Here is a 19,484-nt window from a genome sequence, read left to right as displayed (position 1 = left end):
CGGCGCTCGCCATTGGCCGCGCGCGGCGGGTGAGGCCCGCGTGACGGCGCGTGCGCCGGGCTGGGCGGGGCGTGCGCGGGGCTGGCGGGCGGCGGCCGCTGGGAGTCGCGGAGCCGGTCGGGCCGCGCCGCTGCTGCGGGGCCATGATCCGGAACGGGCATGGGGCGGCGGGCGGTGCGGAGCCGCCGGGCCCGGGGGGCAGGCGCGCCGTGCGGGTGTGGTGCGACGGCTGGTGAGCGCGGCGGCGGCGGCGGCGGCGGCGGGCGGGCCGGGGGGCGGGCGGGGGCCGCGGGGCCCGCTGCGCCGCCGGCCGAGACGCGCCCGCGGACCGGCCCTGGGTCCCGGTCCCGGTCCCGGCCCGTCCTGGGGACGCGGGTGCCCCGGCCGGTGGCAGCGCGAGTTCCGTGTCCGGCCCCGACGAGCCGGACCGCTCCAGCCCGGTACACCTCGCGCCCAGAGCGACTTCCCCGCGGTCTCGCCGTCGGTCCCCAGCCTGCCCGTCGCCAGGGCAGCACACGTGTGCCCGCGACCCCGGTGAAGCCCCCGCGACCCGGGTCCCGCCCAGGGGGCCACACTGCCCATCCGTTCTCTCCCCGGCGAGCCGGAGACCTGGGGTTGTTCCCAGAGAAGTTTGGGGCTGTCAGCAGACAGGAGGAGGACTGCCGTCTGAGGGCTGTCACCTGTGATGTTCCCTCGGGCCTTTACCTGGCGAATCACGGCAGGAATAGTCCCTACCTGGCCAGTTTACAGAGCTGGACCTTGGCGGCCCTGCCTGAGTCACCTTGGGGAGAGGGAGCACGGCTTCCCTTGGTGGACTCTGACCTTGGCCGCGGTCTGTCTGGGCCTCTGCCCCAGCAGGCCACCCACAGCCACAAGGCCCCTGTGGCTAGGACATGCCGCAGTCCGAGCTGCCCACCCTGGCCTGCCTGTCCAGGGAGCTCAGGGGCCAGTGGGGCTGCTGGATTTGGACTTAGCTCCCCTCTCCCCCCAGGGCCAGAGCAATGTGACCCACAGGCCTGTGTGCGGGGACTGGGTGGGCCGTGGTGGAAATAACAGGTGTCGGGGACTGCAGCGGCTCGTGCACCAGGTGGCCCGGGTCTCCTGGAGAAGCAGGGAGCATCTCCTACTCAGGAGACAGCTGGTTTGGGGCCAATTTGGGGTCTTCCCCAGCCCACCCAGGGAGCAAGTGGGCCTGCACCTGAGAAGCCACTCCTTCATCAGGCCCAGGTTTAAGGATAAAAGCTCTAGAACAAGGTGGCAGGGAGGTGGTTGTCAGCCCCGGAGAGCAAAGCCTCGCTGAGTTTCTGGAGGCTGTGGGGGAGCGCGCAGGATTTCCAAAGCTACCAACTACGTTTGCTCATTTGTTGGACTTTGTTTTGTGTTGGCCCCAAAGACCATCCACCTGTCTCAGGGTAGTACAGAGTCCAGCCTACTCCTTTTTTTTTTTTTTTTTAAACATTTATTTTATTTATGATAGAGAGAGAGAGAGGCAGAGACACAGGCAGAGGGAGAAGCAGGCCCCATGCACCGGGAGCCTGACGTGGGATTCGATCCCGGGTCTCCAGGATCGCGCCCTGGGCCAAGGGCAGGCGCCAAACCGCTGCGCCACCCAGGGATCCCCCAGCCTACTCCTAAGTTAACATCAGTTTACAGCTTGCAGGGACTTCCCCCCCACCCCACCCCCATGGTTTACAGTAGGGGAGAGGAGAGGGTGAGGGCAGAGGGCAGAGCTCCATGGCCCGGATGGGGAGCCGAGACTGTTCCTTGTGCTCACCAGCCCCGGGGACCGGCAGGCCTTGTCCCTGGGCACAGCCCAGCCCGTCGCGCTCGCTGGATCTGGCCCGGGGCCAGTGGTGGGGAGAGTGGAGTGCCCACCTCCCCTCTGAAAGCCCCAGCTCAGCCTGAGGAGCCATTCCCAGAGGCAGCTTCCCAGAGGGCTCCCTAAGGAAGCCCCAGAGGAGCCAGGCTGCCCCGCCCACACCCAGCCCCAGCTGCTCAGTCCCCCCCTCAGCACAGGGACTCATCATCCTTCCTTTCCACAGCTATGACATGGTGCATTACGGCCACTCAAACCAGCTGCGCCAGGCGCGGGCCATGGGTGACTACCTCATCGTGGGCGTGCACACCGACGGTAAGCTGGGGCTGCTGCCTTTGACTAACCCTAAGGGGCCCTGCAAGGGTTTAGGCCACGCTTATGGCCATCCCTCCCAAGAGCCCAGCGCGGCAGGTACACCCGCCGGGGGCTCTCCATCTCACGGCTCAGGTTGAACAATGCAGCCGAGGGGTCAAGCTTCTGGCCCTGGCATCCACTCCCCTTCCCCCAACAACCTGGGTCCCAGGGTCTTCGAGAATGGAGCGCCCGGCTGTCAGAGGACTTTGCCTGGAGCTCTGGTTGGGTGAGGGAACTGTGCAGTTATCCAGCAAGCACGTCCTGAGCACCTGGACTGGCCCATAGAGAACAGGATAGAGGCCACTGGGTGCGTTTCTGCCCCCGGGGGCTGAGGGCCCAGGGAGAGAGACAGCTGTGTGCCAGGGGCTCCCACGCCTACCTCGTCCTTGCTTTCTTCCCTGGCTCTAGAGGAGATCTCCAAGCACAAGGGGCCCCCGGTGTTCACTCAGGAGGAGAGGTACAAGATGGTGCGCGCCATCAAGTGGGTGGACGAGGTGGTGCCGGCGGCTCCCTACGTTACCACGCTGGAGACCCTGGACAAGTACAGCTGCGACTTCTGTGTCCATGGCAGTGAGTGGGTGGGCCTGTGGGCGGGCCGGAGGGGCCACCAGGGTGCTGGGGCCTCGTCACGCTGGGTCCTTGCCCTGAAAGAGTCCCTGCCCCCAGGGGCCTGGGATGAGGCTCACGGGTGCTCATTCTCACACATGTGTTGCTCCTCAGATGACATCACGCTGACCGTAGATGGCCGGGACACCTACGAGGAAGTGAAGGCGGCCGGGAGGTACAGGTGAGCCCCCGCGAGGACCCCATCTTGTCAAGGAGTGGGGCTCAAAGCGCCCCCCCCCCCCGGGCTCTTTCTGCCTGCCCAGGGGGCTGTGCGTGCGGTACATCCAAGTGGCTGTCGGGCGGGGAGAAGGACGGTGTGACTAGGAGCGTGTCATCTTGTTGAGGAACTCAGCCACTGTGGCCAGCGGCTCCTCCGGGTACAGCGCAGCCTGGAGTTCCCTTGGCAGAGGGCGCGTTGCAGGGCAAGGCCAGATCTGCAGTCCGTGCGCGCCGTGGGGCTGGTGGTGCCCGCCCCCCCACCCCCCGACTGGCCAGCCCCCCAACGCTGCACACTGAGCTGTGGCAGCACGCTCCCTCCATTGTAGTGGGTTCTGCAGTTGGTAAAGCACAGTGTTCCCCCACGCTCCTGGGCCCGGTTTTCTGTCCGGCCCGGAGTGGGCAGTGTGCGCACAGAGGCAGCCCCGGGGGGAGCTGGCGGTGGGCTCGGGAGCACGTCTGGGTGCGAGCCCTGAGCCCACGTCCGTCCGCAGAGAGTGTAGGCGCACCCAGGGCGTGTCCACCACGGACCTTGTTGGCCGCATGTTGCTGGTGACCAAGGCCCATCATAGTGGTCAGGTGAGCCTGGGGGGAACGGGGCGGGATCCCCAAGGTCCCAGGGCTAAGGACACTGCTGGGAGGGAGGGAGGGAGGGAGCACCCGATCTGCCTGGTGCTTACTCCTCTGCGGGCTCCAGGACAAGGAGTTTCGGGGTCTGGGGGTTGACCATGTCCTCCATGTCCCCCACCCTTCCATTCAGGAGATATCCTCTGAGTACCGGGAATACGCGGACAGCTTTGGCAAGGTGAGTGCGGCCCCCACTAGCCAGGCCAGTACCTGATGCCCCCAGGCCACCCCCGGGAGAAGGCTGGCTGGGACCCTCACCCTCCTCGGCTCCCCGGCTCCTGGGCACTGACTAGGTGGTGGCTGCCAGGCTTGGCAAGCTAGCAGGTCAGGTGGCCCCTGGAGAAGGAGCAGGGACTGGCTCTAGTCGGGCCGACTGGTCCTCTCTCCCTTTGTAGCCCTCTCACCCGACACCCACCCGGGAGACGCTTTCCTCGGGAGGCTCCTCCCAGGTGACCAGAAGGTGGCCTCAGGGTGCTGGGTCCCCACAACGGCAGTGTCCACAGGTGGGCTGGTCTAGGCGGCAGTGGTGTTGGCTGCAGTACCCACTGTGGTCACAGGGCAAAGCCACACGTCCCACTGGTCACGGGGCCCTGGCCCAGCCTGGCCCTGGCATGTTCCTGCCAGAGGCGCCTGCCTGTGGGCTCTGCGGGCAGGTGTGGGGGCGATGGGGGTCTGCAGTTCTGGTGTATCAGCCCGTAGCTGCTCCCAGAGCCGACAGGCAGGCGCAGGCAGCCCTAGGCCCAGAGGAGGGGCTCTGGGGTGGGAAGAGGCCAAGGACGTGCCTGACCGGCGTCTTGGCTGACCAGAGGCCTCTTGGCTTTCAGTGCCCCGGGGGACGGAACCCCTGGACGGGGGTGTCCCAGTTTCTGCAGACATCTCAGAAGATCATCCAGTTTGCTTCTGGGAAGGAACCCCAGCCAGGGGAGACGGTCATCTACGTGGCCGGCGCCTTTGACCTGTTCCGTATCCTCCGAGACCGTGTGGGAGGGTTGCCCTGCCTGGCCCCCTATGCACCCTGGGGTCAGGGGACCCAGAGCAGCCTCACTGACTCTTCGAGGCCCCCGGGCTGGGGCGGAGCTCGAGGGGCCCTGCTAGAGGCCCTGGTCCTGCAGGCAGCCACTCCCTATCTTGTTACTTGCTTCTTAACCTGGACACAGACATCGGCCACGTGGACTTCCTGGAGAAGGTGCATGGCCTGGCAGAGAGGCCCTACGTCATCGCCGGCCTGCACTTTGACCAGGTCTCGGATGGAGCGTGGGGCCCCCTTGAGTGGCTCCTGGGGTTGAGGTTGGGCACAGGTGGCCCACGGGGTGAGGCCTTGGGTGCTGATGGAAGAGGAGACAACCCGGGGCCACTTCCTGGGGACCAGGGCTTCCCCCCCCCGTGGGCACCCATGAGGAGCACCCATGAGGAGCACCCATGAGGAGCACCCATGAGGGGCTTTTGGGGGCGATGACAGCTCCGCCCCCACTGCCCGGGGCTGCGCGCTGACCCAAGCTCGCTCCGGCCCTAGGAGGTCAACCACTACAAGGGGAAGAACTACCCCATCATGAACCTGCATGAGCGGACGTTAAGCGTGCTGGCGTGCCGGGTGAGTGTGGGCCGTGCTGGGGTGCGGCAGTGAGGACCCTGGTGCACGGGCCCGACCTGGCGGAGTCCCGCTAATGGCCTGTGCTCCTGTCCCCGTAGTACGTGTCAGAGGTGGTGATCGGGGCCCCCTACGCTGTCACGGCAGAGCTCCTGGACCACTTCAAGGTGAGGCTCCTGGTGGGCCAGGTCCCCCCGAGGGCCTCTGAGTGCAGGGCGCCAGGGCCCTGACCCGCTCCCTTCGCAGGTGGACCTGGTCTGTCACGGGAAGACGGAAATCGTGCCTGACAAGGATGGCTCAGATCCCTACCAGGTGGGCACGAGGGTCCCTGGGCTCATGGCACCTGTGTGGGAGCCAGGCTAGGGGCTCGGTGCCCAGCTGACGCCCCCCCCGCTCAAGGAGGCGGCAGGGGTCTGCGCGTCCATGTCCTGGGCATCCGGGGGTGACGACCCTCCAGGCCCGGGGCTGGGCAGTGTCCTCGGGGCCCGGGGGACGGCCCTCACCCCCTCCCCCCCACCCTCCCCTTCCAGGAGCCCAAGAGAAGGGGCATCTTCTGTCAGATTGACAGTGGCAGTGACCTTACCACAGACCTCATTGTGCAGCGCATCATCAAGAACAGGTGAGGGTGGCGGGTGGGGCCTGGGGTGGTGCCCGCAGCCCCCACGGCCCCAGGCCTGGGCACCCCTCACACGGCCCGCCCCCAGGCTGGAGTATGAGGCCCGCAACCAGAAGAAAGAGGCCAAGGAGCTGGCCTTCCTGGAGTCCAGGAGGCGACAGGAGGCGCAGCCTGAGACGGAGCGACTGTGACCTGTGAGCGCAGGACGTCCCACGCCCGGCCCGCTCTGCTGCCCAGCCTGCAGGCCTCAGTTTCCACGGTTCTTAACTGCGGCGCTCCCCCTCGCCGCCCAGTTCCGAGGTTTCCAAGGGGCAGGCGCTGCCCCCACCCCCTGCCGGGTGGTCTTCCCACCCAGCACAGAGGGGTACCCAGCACAGCGGGGTGGCCCAGCACAGGATGAGCACGGGGTCCCTTCGGCCTGGGGGCACCGCCCCGTGCGCCACAGAAGGCCTGGCTCCCACTCCTCCCCCAGCCCCTGCAGACCCAGGACGCCCAACTGCCCAGCACTTTCTGCCCTCCCAGCCTCCCTGGCAGCCAGCTTCAGGGGAGCAGAGACCTGGAGGGGACACCCATTGGCCCTTCAGGTCACAGACCATGCCTCCTTCGCGTGGGCACATCTCCTGGGCCCTGGCCCGCTCCCCCCACTTCCTGGGCCTTGCTGGTCTCCCCACAGACTGTTCTCTCGACTTTGTCCAGTTGGCTGGCGTACAACCAAATAAACCTGGTGGGAGGTGTTCTGTGTCCAGCTCTTGGCCCCGCTCCCCACCGTCCACGCAGCGGGGAGGCGGCGGAGGGGTGTGGGCGGCCTGGCAGCGAGGAGTCCCTGGGTCCCGGAGACCCCATCCCAGGGAGCCCGTCCCCGAGACCCTGTCCCGAGGCCAAGGGAGCCACTCCCTGTGGCTCTGCAGAGCCCACACCTCCAGGAAGGACCGGGCTCCAGCTCCCTGACTGGACCCAGAGAATCTTAGGGCCCACTGGGAGCAGCCCGGCGGCTGTAGGGTGCTGACTCTGGTCACCTCATTGTTTAGGGCAGGGGGGAACAGCAGTAGTTCAGACGTGTTCAGAGGTGGGGACGGTGGGGGTGTTTTCAGCCCCCACCAAGGGCATCCGTTCCTCAGCAGCTGGTCCGGGTGAGGCCGTACCCTGCAGCCTGGCCCACGGAGCACAGGGCTGGGATCCTTTCCCTCTAAGACACGGCCTGTCCTTTTCTTCCCGTTGATGTAACTAGAACCCCGTGCAGGACACAGAAGGGAAGTGACCGTGGAAGTTCACATCCCCACCCTCGGCTGGGCAGCCACCACCAGCTTTCCTTTCCTCCTTCCCCAAGTTAGGGTAGAAAGTCGTGAGAGGCATGGGACCCCCAGCTTTGGGGGCGTGGTGGTGTCCGGCTTCCCCACACTTGAGGCTCCTGGTCCCCTGGGCTTCAGGGTCTCATGAGCGGAGGGACAAGGAGGGACCAGCCTGCCCTGCATGGAGTCGGATGGGGCAGGACGGGAGCAATCAGCCCTACACCTGTCCAGAATCCCCCCTTGTGGCCCTCAGCTGAGGACTGCGGGCAGCGGGGAGCCCTGTGGGACCGACGAAGGAGGCCCAGAGCCTGGCAAGCCCGTGCCCCTGGAGAGACATGCGCTCGGGAGCAGCGGGGCTGTGGGGCTCCCATAGCCTCTGAGTGCAGGGCCCTGCACGCCCACGGGGTTGGGGGACGCCCAGCACAGTGCCCACCTCGTTTCAGCCAGCCTCCCCGGAGGGCCCGGTCCGTGCCCAGAAGGGACCTCAGGGTCGGGCTCAGCAGGCTGGGGTTTCGAATGAACCCAGATTCCCCCCAATAAAGTAGGTGATTAGCCTGGAGGAGGGCTGAGTGCGGGCGCTGGGCCTGCGAGGGGCGGGGCGGCCTTGTCAGGCCTCCTGGGGCGCCGTGAGGTCCGCAGGCTGCTCCCCACCCCGCGGCCACTGCCCCGTGCTTACTACTTCGAGGTGTTTCAGGAGCGCCAAGAAAGGGTGACCCCAGGGGCTGCCCCTCCAGTAACAGCCTTGTCCCGAAGAGATCCAGGAAGCAGGGCGGAGCCGCCTGGGGTGGGGGCGGGCGTGGGGCGCCTGCGTGGTCACCGCGGAGGCCCGAGCTGGGCACCTTCTCTGCCCCAGGGTTTGGGGTGCCTCTGCCTGCCTGGGGGGGCTGGGACACCCGCTGGGGACCCGCAGTGTCTGGCGGCGGAGTCGGGGTCCCCAGGCACCGCCCGCCCCCACTCGGAGTCCAGCTGCGCTTCTCATTTATTCACTTTTTTTTAGTATATGTGCTGCCGAAGCGAGCACTGCTTCTCATTTATTCACGTGGCGGGTTACCGCGGGGGGCGGGGGGCTCAGGCGCTGCGGCAGTCGGCGGCGCGCAGCGACAGGAACACGTCCGCCCGGCACTGGAAGGTGGCGCGGCCGTCGGGGAGCCGCTCGCAGCTCCGCAGGTTCGGGGAGACTTCCTTGACACACGCGGCCTGGGGGCGGGAGGAGGCTGAGGGGGCGCCCGGGCCTGACCCCGCCCCGCCCCCGCCCCCGCCCCGACCACGCCCCGACCCCCTGACCCCGCCCCGACCCCACCCGGACCCCGCCCTCCCGATCTGGCCGCGCCCCGCCCCCGCCTTGACCCGGACTTCGACCCCGCCCTGACCCGGGCCCTGACCCAGACCCCGCCCCGACCCCGCCCCCCCACCCCACACTCACGAGGCTCCGCGGGCGGCGGGGCTCGGCGGCGGCCCGGCCCGGGGGTCCCGCGCTCCCGGGGGGCTCGGAGCGGCGCGCGTGCGGGGACCTGCGGAAGCCGGCCAGCAGCCCCGCGGCGCGGCCCACGGAGTAGGAGCTGGGCCCGGCCGCCGGCTTGTACCACGCGAGGCCGGGCGGCGCCAGCAGCAGGCACAGCGCCAGGGCGGCGGCCACCAGGGGGACGCTCGGGGCCATGGGGACGCGGGCGCGGGGCGGCGGCCTCGGCGGCGGCCGCCTTATATCGGCCGCGGGCGCGGGGGCGGGCGCACAGCGCCGTCGGGCCCCCCCCCGCCGCAGGGAGCCCGCTGGGTGGGGGGGGCCCCGCCGCTCCCCATAGGGCCTCACTGCCCCCAGGCGGGGGAGACGGCCCCGCCGCTCCCCATAGGGCCTCACTGCCCCCAGGCCGGGGGACACCTCTCGGGCCCTAAAGCGGGACCCCTGGCCCGACCCGGGGTAGAGGCGACATGGCTGTCGCGTGCGCCCGGGGCCTTACTCTGTTGCACACGCAGGACTACTCCTGGGGGTCCTTTGGGAAGAGGTGGGCAGCAAGGCCAGGCCTGAGCTCGGGAGAGCAGACGGAGGGACAGCTGCCAGGCCCTCCAGCCCCCCACTCCCTGCCCTCGGGCGGCCGAGCCTCAGGCCTTCTCCTGAGAGCATCTGTGGCCCCCAGGAGGGATCAGCCCGTCCGGGACTCAAACCACAGCAACTGGGAAAGCAGAGCTCCAGAGCCGGAGGGGGGGCAGCTGGGGGGGGCTGGGGGGCAGCCAGGGGAGAGTGATGGCAAAGGCAGGTGCTCTGAGCCTCAGCGTCTGGAAGGAGGGGGGGACGGCTGAGGTCCCAGAGGCCTGAGAGGACCTCGCAGGGGCCCTGAGCTTCCTGGGGGGATCCCTGGCCGGAGGAGGACAGGACCTGGCCAGCGGCCCCATGGTCGGCTTGAGGCCAGGCAGGCCCTGCGAGGACCATGCTGGGGCCCGGGAAACAGTGCGAGAGCCAGGGTGGCAGGGCAGTGCACGCAGCCTGCGGGAGGGGCCATGGGCAGCCCCTCTGGGGACGAGCACACCCACCCCACGGGGCAGGGCTGGAAGGCCGGTGCGGCTGCCCTCAGGGTCTGACACCCCAGGAGACCCCCCCCCAAGCAGGGGGAGTGGGCTGCAGAGCCCTCCCTGTGACTCCCCGGGTCCTGACAGTGTAGACACAAACATTCAAGAATACAGAGTAGCTGGCCTGACCCTGCAGCCGGTGTAAGCTTGTTTGTGGATGTAACTTTGTGGGGCTGCTGAGAGCACCCAGGAGGGGCTGCTGGGGGACCTGGGCCCTCAGGAACCCCTCCTTCCACTCATTGTCCCTACACATCCTGGTCACAACCCATCTCCCTTGGGGTGCATCCTCTCCAGGGCAGACACCAGCACAGAGGTGCCCTGTCTGGACACAGGGCATGTGGCCTCCAGACTGGGGAAAGGTAATGGTCCCCAGGGCTTTCTTCCCTCTGGGCAGTGTCCAGACACGAAGTAGGGTGCCACAGAGGTGGCAGACCAGGAGGCCAGCCCCCTGAGTAAATACACGTGCCCCAGGGCCCTTGCACCACCAGGCCTTCCAAGCCCCCAGAGCCAGTCACTCGCCCCCAGGCTCTTCCGGCTGACCGTCCGCTCCTTCTGCGGCTGTGACTCAGAGCCTTGGTGGCATTGCATCGAGATGTTTATTCATGAGTTTTCCTATCAAGACACTGTGACGCTGCATCGGGACCAGAAAACAGGCGAGCAGAGGCCTCCAGCAAGGTTCAGACAATTTAATGAGTTTTACTTATTGGATAAAAGTGTCACAATCTGAAGAAAAACAAATACAGCTCCAGTCCTTGTTTCAAGTGTGTCCCCACTGCCACCGGAGGGGCTGTCGCCAGGGAAGAGGGTGGCGGGGCAGCGGGGGTGGGGCGGGTGCTGGCACAGGGTGGCCTCACTCCTTGAACTTCCACTCCTGGCGGCACATGGGACAGTGCTGCTGCACCTGCTGCGCGTTGAGCCACTTGAGGATGCAGTGCATGTGGAAGCAGTGGGAGCACTGGCCCCACACCAGGGGGCAGTCATCGCCCGGCACCTTGCCTGCGGGAGGGGGACGAGAGGACCAGCAGGTCATACGGAGCCGGGGACCAGGACCCAAGGATGTCAAGCACCTGCGCCAGACGGCTGCCCGGGGGGCTCGTGTGCACAGCCTCACACCTTGTGTTTCAGGAAAGACAGAAACCAGGAGTGTGAGCACACGCTCTGCAGCGTGCCCCCCAACAGCTCCGCCCTGCCCTGCAACGGGTGCTTGACTGCAGGGGGCGGTTCTCGCCCAGCCCACATCCCCCTCCCCGCCCCCGCCCGGGGTGCAGGCCCAGCTGCAAACCCACCACTGAACCTGCAACACGGGAGGTACAGCACGAATGTGCTAGGCGCAGCCAGCCCCCTACCCCCACCCCCCACACCCGTGCCCAAGAGCTGCTATCTGAAGAGAGAACTATTTCTTTTGCTCAAGGGAAGGACAGCTGGGGCCCTGGGGCTGAGGTTTCTCTCCCAGGTGGCAGAGACTGAGCACGAGACAAGGGAGTGGCGCTTGTGGCCCCACCCGGAGCAGCCAGCGAGCAGGTGTGACCTCCCACCTCTCCCATTTCTGGCCTGAAGGGGCCCCACCACCAAGGCCCAGGGCTCATGCTGCTCACACTCCACTCCATGTGCCTGGAAATACGACCTCCGTGGACGGCTACAGGGGACATCCACGCTGCCCGCAACCACAAGAAACAAGACTTCCAAAACCAAGAACATCCCATCAAACAGCTGGCGCCAACAGAGCATAACGACCTCCCTCAGGCCCCGTGTCAGGGTCCCCGTCGGCATGGAGGTGCTGTGGCTTGCCGCCTCCACCTTTCCTGGGGTGTCACCCCCATCACTGCCCTGGGGTCCTCTACGCCTGCTGAGCGCCAGCTGTATCCAGCTGTCACTGGTGTACAAACAGCAAGAACCAGACAGACAAGCCAGGGCTGGGACTATCAGGACATCTTGTCCCGGCAGCAACTCCACTTCAGCACATCCTAAATGCAAGCTGGGTGCTCTGCAGGAAACCCAGACTGCCTTTGGACTTCTCTGACCACAGTCCTTACTCCTGACACCAAACACAGGATGCTCAGTCCTGCAAAACACCAGACGACATAAAGCTCCCTCCTGGCACCTGCTCCTCACCGGCCTGGGGCTGGGAAGCTGCCGAGCTCTCAGCCAATCTCCCCAGAGCAGCCCCTGCCCCACGGCAGTGCCCGCACCCCACCAAATCAGAACACACATCCGCCACGTCTTTTTAGTTGCTTGCTTTGGGGTAGTGTTTTTCAGTCTTTAAAAAAAAACTTTTTACAAGAAAACATCACTACCTTTCTGGAACTTTTATGACGAACCACCAAAAATTATACACTTGGCAAAAAAAAGAACTACCGCACTCACTCTGCTTCCCCAGCCACAGGGGCGGGGGGAGGGGAGACCCTGTGCCTGGAGCTGTGTGACACCTGAGATTACATCCCCCACCCCCACCCCAGAGCCTTCCTAAGCCCAGAACTCAGAACTCAGCTTGGAATCACCACTATGAGGTGGCTGGAGGCGGGGAGGCACTCAGTGGCTAAGGCGGCTGCCTTCAGCTCAGGTCATGACCCTGAAGTCCTGGGAATCGGCTTCCTGCACGGCAGGGAGCCTGCCTCTCCCTCTGCTACTCCCCCTGCTTGCCAGCGAGTGCGCGCTCTCTCTGTCAAAGACACAAAATAAAAAATCTTAAAAAAAGAAAAAGGAATCACACCTATGAAATCAGAGTCCCCTGCGAACAGAGGACACACTGGTGGGGGGGCAAGGGATGCCCAGGTGTCCCACTGATGGGGTTGTACCCAGGCCACTTGGTCCCTCTGAGGGAGGTTTGTTAGGAGAAGGAGCCACTTCCAGTAATGCTACCTGCAGGCAGGCCACCCGAGGCATGTGACGAACACGGGAGCACAGAACACGGGAGCACAAAGCGGTGACTCACCCAAGGGCTTGTTTGCCTCTCGATGGAAATCTTTAGTAAAGAAAACACCTCTCGAGAAGACTTACTCCCAAAGCCCTCTGGGCCTGGGAGCAGATTATTAGTCTTAGTCACTCAGGGTATTTCACAAGAGCTCAATTTTAGCAAGAGGAACCCAGTGTCACTTCACCTGTATAAAGGCTCGTCACACACTCTGCACGGTAGGATTGGCTCTGAAGATGAGGCTCCAAGCCCCCTACTCTCAGCCAACGGGTCCCCTTCCACAAGACCTGAGCACTCCGGCAAACACAGGTATGCCAGCCACAGGCCCAGCTGCAACGGCACAAGCTGGGCTCCGCAGGCTCCGCGCCAACGCCAACACACCGCTCACGCTCCCACGTCCAGTCTAGGGCAATGCTTTCCAAGACTTCTCTTTCCAGAAGCTAACAATCTGTGGCTCAAGAAGCTGCAAGTGTGCGCCCCTGCAGGCTCCCACTGCCTCTGCTGTGTCCCTAAGGACGCACCTGAGAGTGATTAAAACAGAATCAGTAAAACCAGATCGTGAGCTTTACTGCTAAGTAAAACTTAATCAAGTAGAGCCAATCAGTGACTTCCTACGGTCACATCCCACCTGACTGATTCAATCAGGATGGATTAAGTCCTGGGAGATGAGATTTTCTCTCGGCCAAAGTAAAGATCAAGGCCATAACAAAATAGTATTTGCACTAAAACTCAATAATTTGAATTTCACTGTAAGAATAACCCCGGTTATTCTGGGCGCTCTCCTGACCCCACAAAAAGCCTGGTCACTTACAGGCCAGAGGGGCCCCTCAGTCCCCCCAGGTCTCATTTTCCTCTTGGGACTGCCCCTGTCCCCCCAAGGGTCAACCTGCTTCTGCTTAAGTTCACTTTGGTTTGGCTAAAAACACAATTCGCTGATGCAAAAGCCTGTTTTTGACTTAAAAATACACTCAAGCAAAAATAAAAAAAGAAAATACACTCAAGCATTTCTACTTCACCAGAACGTGATGGGACAGAGGTGAGACAAAAACCACCAGAGAGGTCTGATAAAACCTGGCGGTGGGCACTCTGTGGCGTGACACAACCACTTTGCTGAAAGGTCAGATGCCTTGAAAAACGAGGGAGAGGAATGGAAGCGCCTGTTCTATATTCACGTTCAACAGCCAGGGCAGGGCTGAGCGAGCACACGCACGGACACCTGAGACAACGTGAGCAAGCACCAGGAATGGGGGGACACTGAGGGCTTATCGTCACGTCCGGTGTGACGGTGCTACACTTAGTGACTGGGCTGGAGGGGAGCCGGGCCCCAGAAGCCACTTCCAAGCCAGGACGTGAACACAGCCCTTAGCAGCGCTTAGCAGCGACGGTGGGCGCTGGCCGAGGGGACGGGCACCCCCACGACAGCCTGCGTGCCCGCTGGAGAATCGTCCCGTGGCGCTCCAGCGTCCCCCGGCCCACGGGCGTCACGGCTGACTGTGAGCACAGTAAAAAGCCACACGGTCCTCTCTTACAGAACTTTCCATGGGCTCCTCACACAATCATGGGCCCAAACCACCTGCCTTTCTTCTGTCAGCTTGTGTTGAGCAGAGTGACCCCAAAACCCAAGCACCTTGCGCAGGTGTTTCCGAGGAGATGCCCTGGCCAGGCCCGCAGGCAAAGCTCGAGGGGGAGGGAGCACAGGGCACACTCACAGTCTGGGCAGCAGCCATTAAAGGCCATCCGGCAGATGCCACAGTTCTCGTCGTTGGCCACCCAGAGCCAAGTAGCCACGCCGTTCCAGCACTTGATCTTCACCTTCATGGCCGCGGAGCCTACAGGGGGAGGAGACATCGCCGGGCCACACTCAGTCTGCACAGCTACCCATCTAGGCACCCAAGGGGCGCGGCTCCCAGCCGAGGGTCAGCCGGGGCCGGACCTGCTGCCAGAGCTCAGAAACCCTGAGAGCTCTGCACCAGCGGCAATGGCAGGGCCCGGGCCACCCTTGGGAGAACAGCGCGCCCCAGAGCCAGAGTTATCGGCGAAGACTGCAGGGTCCGCCCTGCGTCCCCAAAAGGGCACATGGGCTTCGCCAGTAATTCCAAAAACGTACCATACGGGTTTTTTTCAAAGAGATACGACTAAATCGGGGTTGACAAATAGAGACCCCAACCCAGGTGACCACGAGTTCACGCCAGGGAACCACCACCCAGCCCACTAGGCCTGCGCCACCACCCCAGGGTGAGGGTGCAGAGTGGGGGGTGCCGGGCAGGACCCGGGGTTGCGGGGGAAGGGGTGAGGGCAGGAGCATGCAGAAGGAGTGCGCAGAGGCCAGGAGAAAGTGAGGTGCAGGGAGGGACCAGGGTGTGTGGAGAGTGGGATGTGGGGAAGCGGTGGGGGGGGAAGGGCGGAGCGGAAGGCGCAGGGGTGCGAGCAAAGAGTAGGGGAAGGGGTAGGGGTGTGGGGAGAGGGTGGGGTAAGGAGCGGGGGTGCCTGAAGGGGGTAGGGAAGGCGCCGGGGTGCGGGGAGAGGGCAGGGGAGACGCAGGGGTGCGGAGGGAGGCGCAGGAAGTGGTGGGGGAGGTGCGGGAGCGCGGGGAGGGCGCGAGGCCGGGGCGCGGGGAGGGGGAGGGGAGGGGAGGGGAGCCGCCCGCCCCGCCCCGCGGCCCCGCCCACCTGCGCCCCCCGCCGGCCTCCGCGCGCCGACCCCGCCTTCCGTCGGCGGCGCCCGCGTGGGAAGGTATAAAAGCGGCCGCGGCCGCCGCCGGCACCTCAGCTGCGCCCGCCGAGCCCGCCGTCCGGCGCACGCGCCCCCGCTCCCGCCCGCCCTGCCCGCCCTCGCTCCCGCCCGCCGCGGCCAATCCCCGGCGGCCCCGGCCTCGGTCCCGGCAGGCCGCGCGCGGCCCCGGAAGTGACGCGCCGACGTGCTGACGCGCGGGCTCGAGCCGAGGCCGACTCCGCGCCCGCCATGGCCGACAAAATGGACATGTCTCTGGACGACATCATCAAGCTGAACCGGAGCCAGCGAGGCGGCCGCGGCGGAGGTCGGGGCCGCGGCCGGGCCGGCTCCCAGGGCGGCCGCGGTGGCGGGGCGCAGGCCGCCGCGCGAGTGAGCCGGGGCGGCGGGCCCATCCGGAACCGACCGGCCCTCGCCCGCGGCGCGGCGGGCGGCGGCGGCAGGAACCGGCCGGCGCCCTACAGCAGGGTGAGCGGGGCGGCGGGCCGGCGGGCGGGGGCGCGCGGGGGCGCGGGCGGCGGGCCGGGGGGCTCGGGCCGGGCGGGCGGGGGGGCGCGCGGCGGCCGCCCGGGGCGGCGGAGACCCTCCCGGCCTTTGTCTGGGCCGGGCGCTGGGCCTCGTGGCGGCGGCGGGCGTTGGGCGCGGCCGCGCAGGCGGCGGGAAGCGGGTCGGAGGGAGCGGCGGCGCCCGGGACGCCGGGGGGACGGCGGGCGGGGGCGTGCGGGCGCCGCAGGGTCCGCGGGAGACGCTCACGGGCCGCGTGCTCCTGTGCTCTCCTCCCCCCGCAGCCGAAACAACTTCCCGACAAGTGGCAGCACGACCTCTTCGACAGCGGCTTCGGGGGCGGCGCCGGCGTGGAGACGGGTGGGAAACTGCTGGTGTCCAACCTGGATTTCGGAGTGTCGGACGCGGATATTCAGGTGAGGGGCGGGCGTTCGTCGGTGAGCGGGTCACCCGCACCCGGTGGCCCCGTTGAGGACGCGGCCTGAACCGCCCGCGCCGCACCTTAGGGCGGGGAGCCCTCGGGGCCCAGGGGCAGCCGCCGGCCCTCTAAGGGCTGCAGGAGTGCAGAGCGGAGGTCCTGGCCCGGGAAGTGCGGCCGGCAGGTCGGGGTGTCGGAGGTCGGGCCCGGCCTAGCGGGACGAGCTGCCGCTCTTCCTGAGTCGTGCCCCGCGCGGGGGCGCAAACCCCCTGCCGGAGCCCTCGCTCCTGGCGGGAAACCTCGACCTAACCTGAGCGGTTTCTGTTCCTGCCTCGCTTAGGATCTGCGTTTTGTTTACTTTGTGCTTCTTTTAACGGTTTGCTGGGAGGACAGAGATCTTTTTCTGTGGAAGCCTACGGGCAAAGCACAGACGCAGGACGGCGCTGGGCATGCTTTTGTTCCGCTGGCCTTGAGCCCCCGGCTCCATGTCGTACAGGACCTATATCCTGTCTTTCTTCCCCTCTTTTTAGTGGCATGATTCTCAATCCCGACTTTGGTTGAAGCTTCTTTGTTTTCTTTTTGTTGCTGTTGTTGTTGTTTTGGTTTTTGGGGTCTTTTGGTTTTGTTTTTTTGGGGTGTTTTTGTTCTTTTGGGTTTTTTTGTTTGTTTGGATTCCAAAAGCATATAAACTTGTTTTTTGATTAAGTAAAGACATTTTGGGGATCAGTCCCAGAGATGGCTGGGTCAGGGTGCTGGGCCTTCCTGGGTTCAACTTCCCCAGAGCCCAGCTGTTTGACTACCGTGGGAGGACAGAGCAAGGCCGGTGAGCACTCACGGTGTCTCAACACTTTTTTTAAGGTGGTTTCTGGCATCCACTGGAAACCGCTTTTGGTGAACTCCACTTCCCGCTGTGTGCCTGCGGCCGGAGTAGCCCCACACTCTGGGTTCCCTCTCCAACTCCCAGCCTGCCTGAGGTCAGGGCAGTTTCCATGGCAGCGCTTGACTTCAGCCTTTGCGGCAGGCTTGAGTAGGAGGAGAGGGAAAGGTGAGCCAGAATCTGCCCTGGGGGAGGGGCTGGGTCAGGGCTCCCGAATCGACGGGCCCTGTGAGCTGGTGTCCACATGTCGGATAGCATCCCTTGCTCTGTGATCTTGGCCTTTGCGGTTTCTTGGTACAGTCCTTGGGTGTGTTGTCAGTTTTCCTCTGTTGAAGAAGATAGCGACTTAATCTTGTTCCCTTCACTGGCGGGTTCTGTGGTCCTTTACCTGCATCCTGGTACTGATGTAAGGTCCCCACACTGGCAGGAGCCCTCAGACCCAGCTGCTCCGGGAAGTGGCTGTCCCATCTGCCCCTCCCTCCCCGTGGTTTCCACTACCAGTGCCCTGCCCCAATACGTGTCTGCCTCCCAGGGAAATAACCCCCCCTCAGCAGCTCACCCTCCCAGGGACTGTCCTGGGCCACAGGAAGGGAAGCACCTCACTAACAGCTGCTCTTTCCGGCCCCCAGGAACTCTTTGCTGAATTCGGAACTCTGAAGAAGGCAGCTGTACACTATGACCGCTCCGGGCGCAGTTTAGGAACAGCCGATGTGCACTTTGAACGGAAGGCAGATGCCCTAAAAGCTATGAAACAGTACAACGGCGTCCCTCTGGATGGTGCGTCTGAGGTTGGACCCGGATGCTAGAGGGGCTGCGTCTCGTGGAGTCGGGCTGGCCGCTATCCGTGCAGGAGTATGGCTTACCCCTGTGGCTGAGGACACTTTGCATTCGCCCCTTTGTCTCTCTCTTCCATTCCGCCACCTCTCATGCTGCCCCACACATCCGGACCAACCTCTTGTGAACCCCCATCCAGCAAGCTACACCCTCCCCTCCTTCAGCTCCTTCCGGAAGACTCACTTCTGTGAAGCCTTCTCAGAACCGCCATAGTACACCTCTGAGTGCGGGGCTGTAGTCGTAAAGACAAAGGTACCGGTTCTTCTTCCGTCAGGCCACCCACACCTTTCCACCCATGAGCACCCCGGACACCTGACCAGACACCCAGCTAACTGGACTGAGAAGGAGCGAGGAGGTTTTGGTGGGGTTGTCATTGGCACCATCTCGTTCTCCCACCAGTAGTGCTCGGCCACTCCCCTTGTTGGGAGCATTTGGAGACACAGCCCCTTTCCAGTGCTTGCATGGAGACCGGGGTGTGGTGCCCCTCGGCGCGTTTCGAGCCCTCTAACTGCATGTGTCCTCTTGTATTCTTTGCCACAGGCCGCCCCATGAACATTCAGCTTGTCACGTCACAGATTGACACACAGCGGAGACCCGCGCAGAGGTGAGTTCTGGGGTCTTTGGGACGGTGCTGACCTGTGGTAAGTGGGCGCTCACCCCATGGGCCTTTGAACATCACGTGAGTGAGTCCCCTCTACCTTGGCAGCGTAAACAGAGGTGGGATGACTAGAAACCGTGGCTCTGGAGGTTTCGGTGGTGGCGGCGGCACCAGGAGAGGCACTCGTGGAGGGAGCCGGGGCAGAGGTCGAGGCACTGGCAGGAGTTCGAAGCAGCAGCTTTCTGCAGAGGAGTTGGATGCCCAGCTGGATGCTTATAACGCAAGAGTAAGTCACAGACGAGGGTTGGGGAGGGCAAGAATTGACTGGAAGCGTGAGGGCTCTTGTTGAGCGGAAGTTTCTGTGTTTCAGATGGACACCAGCTAAAGAGACCAGCAGATCCTCAAGTGGAGCAGGACCCAGATGTCTCCTCCGTGCTCCCTGGCGGGAGGGGGCGGTGGACTGGGGGCTGTGCAGCCAATGATGGATTTGTTTCTTTTATGTTTTAAGATAGGATTTAAAAACTCATGTAAAGGTTTTTTTTTTTTTTTCTCTCCTTTTTTTCTTTTTTTTTTTTAATTCTGAAGCAGCCCTGTTTTGTACCGAGTTATTTTTGGGATAAATGTTACCGGTTGCCGTTGTGGGGAAGGTGGCGTTTTCACCTTTGCCATAATAAAAGAGACATGTGTGGAACTAGAGTTCTGTGGCTCATCCCCTGTCGCAGTCCTTGCTTGGGCCACAGCTGTGGTGTCGGGGGCTGACGAGCGTGGGGAGCAGTCTCCCCTGGTAGCTGGAGTCTGCTCGGGAGGGAGATGGCTGCTGCTCCGCCAGGCCTGACTCCTTCCTCTCCCACCTGGTGGATGCGCCTACCTAGCTGCCTGTACCAGGAAGTGACAGGGTGGGTTGGGGCGCCCTGTTGTTGCCAGATTCATATGACTGG

General features: G+C 64.4%; 4 protein-coding genes across 6 annotated transcripts; 2 read left to right on the top strand and 2 right to left on the bottom strand.

Moving 5' to 3' along the window:
• The first annotated feature begins 78 nt into the window (after window positions 1-78).
• PCYT2 (phosphate cytidylyltransferase 2, ethanolamine) lies at window positions 79-6,557 on the top strand. The gene is made up of 13 exons (XM_072782004.1): window positions 79-232; window positions 2,043-2,131; window positions 2,579-2,740; window positions 2,891-2,957; window positions 3,487-3,571; window positions 3,753-3,797; window positions 4,444-4,582; window positions 4,777-4,859; window positions 5,133-5,210; window positions 5,309-5,374; window positions 5,454-5,519; window positions 5,738-5,826; window positions 5,912-6,557. The coding sequence occupies exons 1-13, from the start codon at window positions 144-146 to the stop codon at window positions 6,012-6,014; spliced, it is 1,161 nt and encodes a 386-aa protein (XP_072638105.1). The 5' UTR covers window positions 79-143; the 3' UTR covers window positions 6,015-6,557.
• On the bottom strand, window positions 6,344-8,773 carry NPB (neuropeptide B). The gene is made up of 2 exons (XM_072782005.1): window positions 8,536-8,773; window positions 6,344-8,309 (listed from the first exon to the last, which is right to left on the bottom strand). The coding sequence occupies exons 1-2, from the start codon at window positions 8,767-8,769 to the stop codon at window positions 8,181-8,183; spliced, it is 363 nt and encodes a 120-aa protein (XP_072638106.1). The 5' UTR covers window positions 8,770-8,773; the 3' UTR covers window positions 6,344-8,180.
• Window positions 8,774-10,345: 1,572 nt separating this feature from the next.
• On the bottom strand, window positions 10,346-15,408 carry ANAPC11 (anaphase promoting complex subunit 11). 3 transcript variants are annotated; one of them, XM_072782003.1, is made up of 3 exons: window positions 15,255-15,408; window positions 14,295-14,414; window positions 10,346-10,670 (listed from the first exon to the last, which is right to left on the bottom strand). In XM_072782003.1, exons 2-3 carry the CDS (start codon window positions 14,401-14,403, stop codon window positions 10,525-10,527), a joined length of 255 nt encoding a protein of 84 aa, XP_072638104.1. In that variant the 5' UTR covers window positions 14,404-14,414; window positions 15,255-15,408; the 3' UTR covers window positions 10,346-10,524. The 3 variants fall into 3 exon arrangements, with proteins under 3 accessions (XP_072638104.1, XP_072638102.1, XP_072638101.1); XM_072782001.1 differs by having other exon boundaries at window positions 15,350-15,399; XM_072782000.1 differs by having other exon boundaries at window positions 14,693-15,264.
• Window positions 15,409-15,500: 92 nt separating this feature from the next.
• ALYREF (Aly/REF export factor) lies at window positions 15,501-19,242 on the top strand. Its single transcript, XM_072781999.1, has 6 exons — window positions 15,501-15,783; window positions 16,104-16,235; window positions 17,744-17,891; window positions 18,489-18,552; window positions 18,655-18,832; window positions 18,917-19,242. The coding sequence occupies exons 1-6, from the start codon at window positions 15,547-15,549 to the stop codon at window positions 18,929-18,931; spliced, it is 774 nt and encodes a 257-aa protein (XP_072638100.1). The 5' UTR covers window positions 15,501-15,546; the 3' UTR covers window positions 18,932-19,242.
• Window positions 19,243-19,484: the final 242 nt, after the last annotated feature.

The sequence above is a fragment of the Canis lupus genome, chromosome 16 (assembly GCF_048164855.1).
Source record: "Canis lupus baileyi chromosome 16, mCanLup2.hap1, whole genome shotgun sequence".
Classification (NCBI taxonomy): domain Eukaryota; kingdom Metazoa; phylum Chordata; class Mammalia; order Carnivora; family Canidae; genus Canis; species Canis lupus.
The sequence above is the reverse complement of the archived record's forward strand: the minus strand, read 5'-3'. Positions and strand labels throughout refer to the sequence as shown.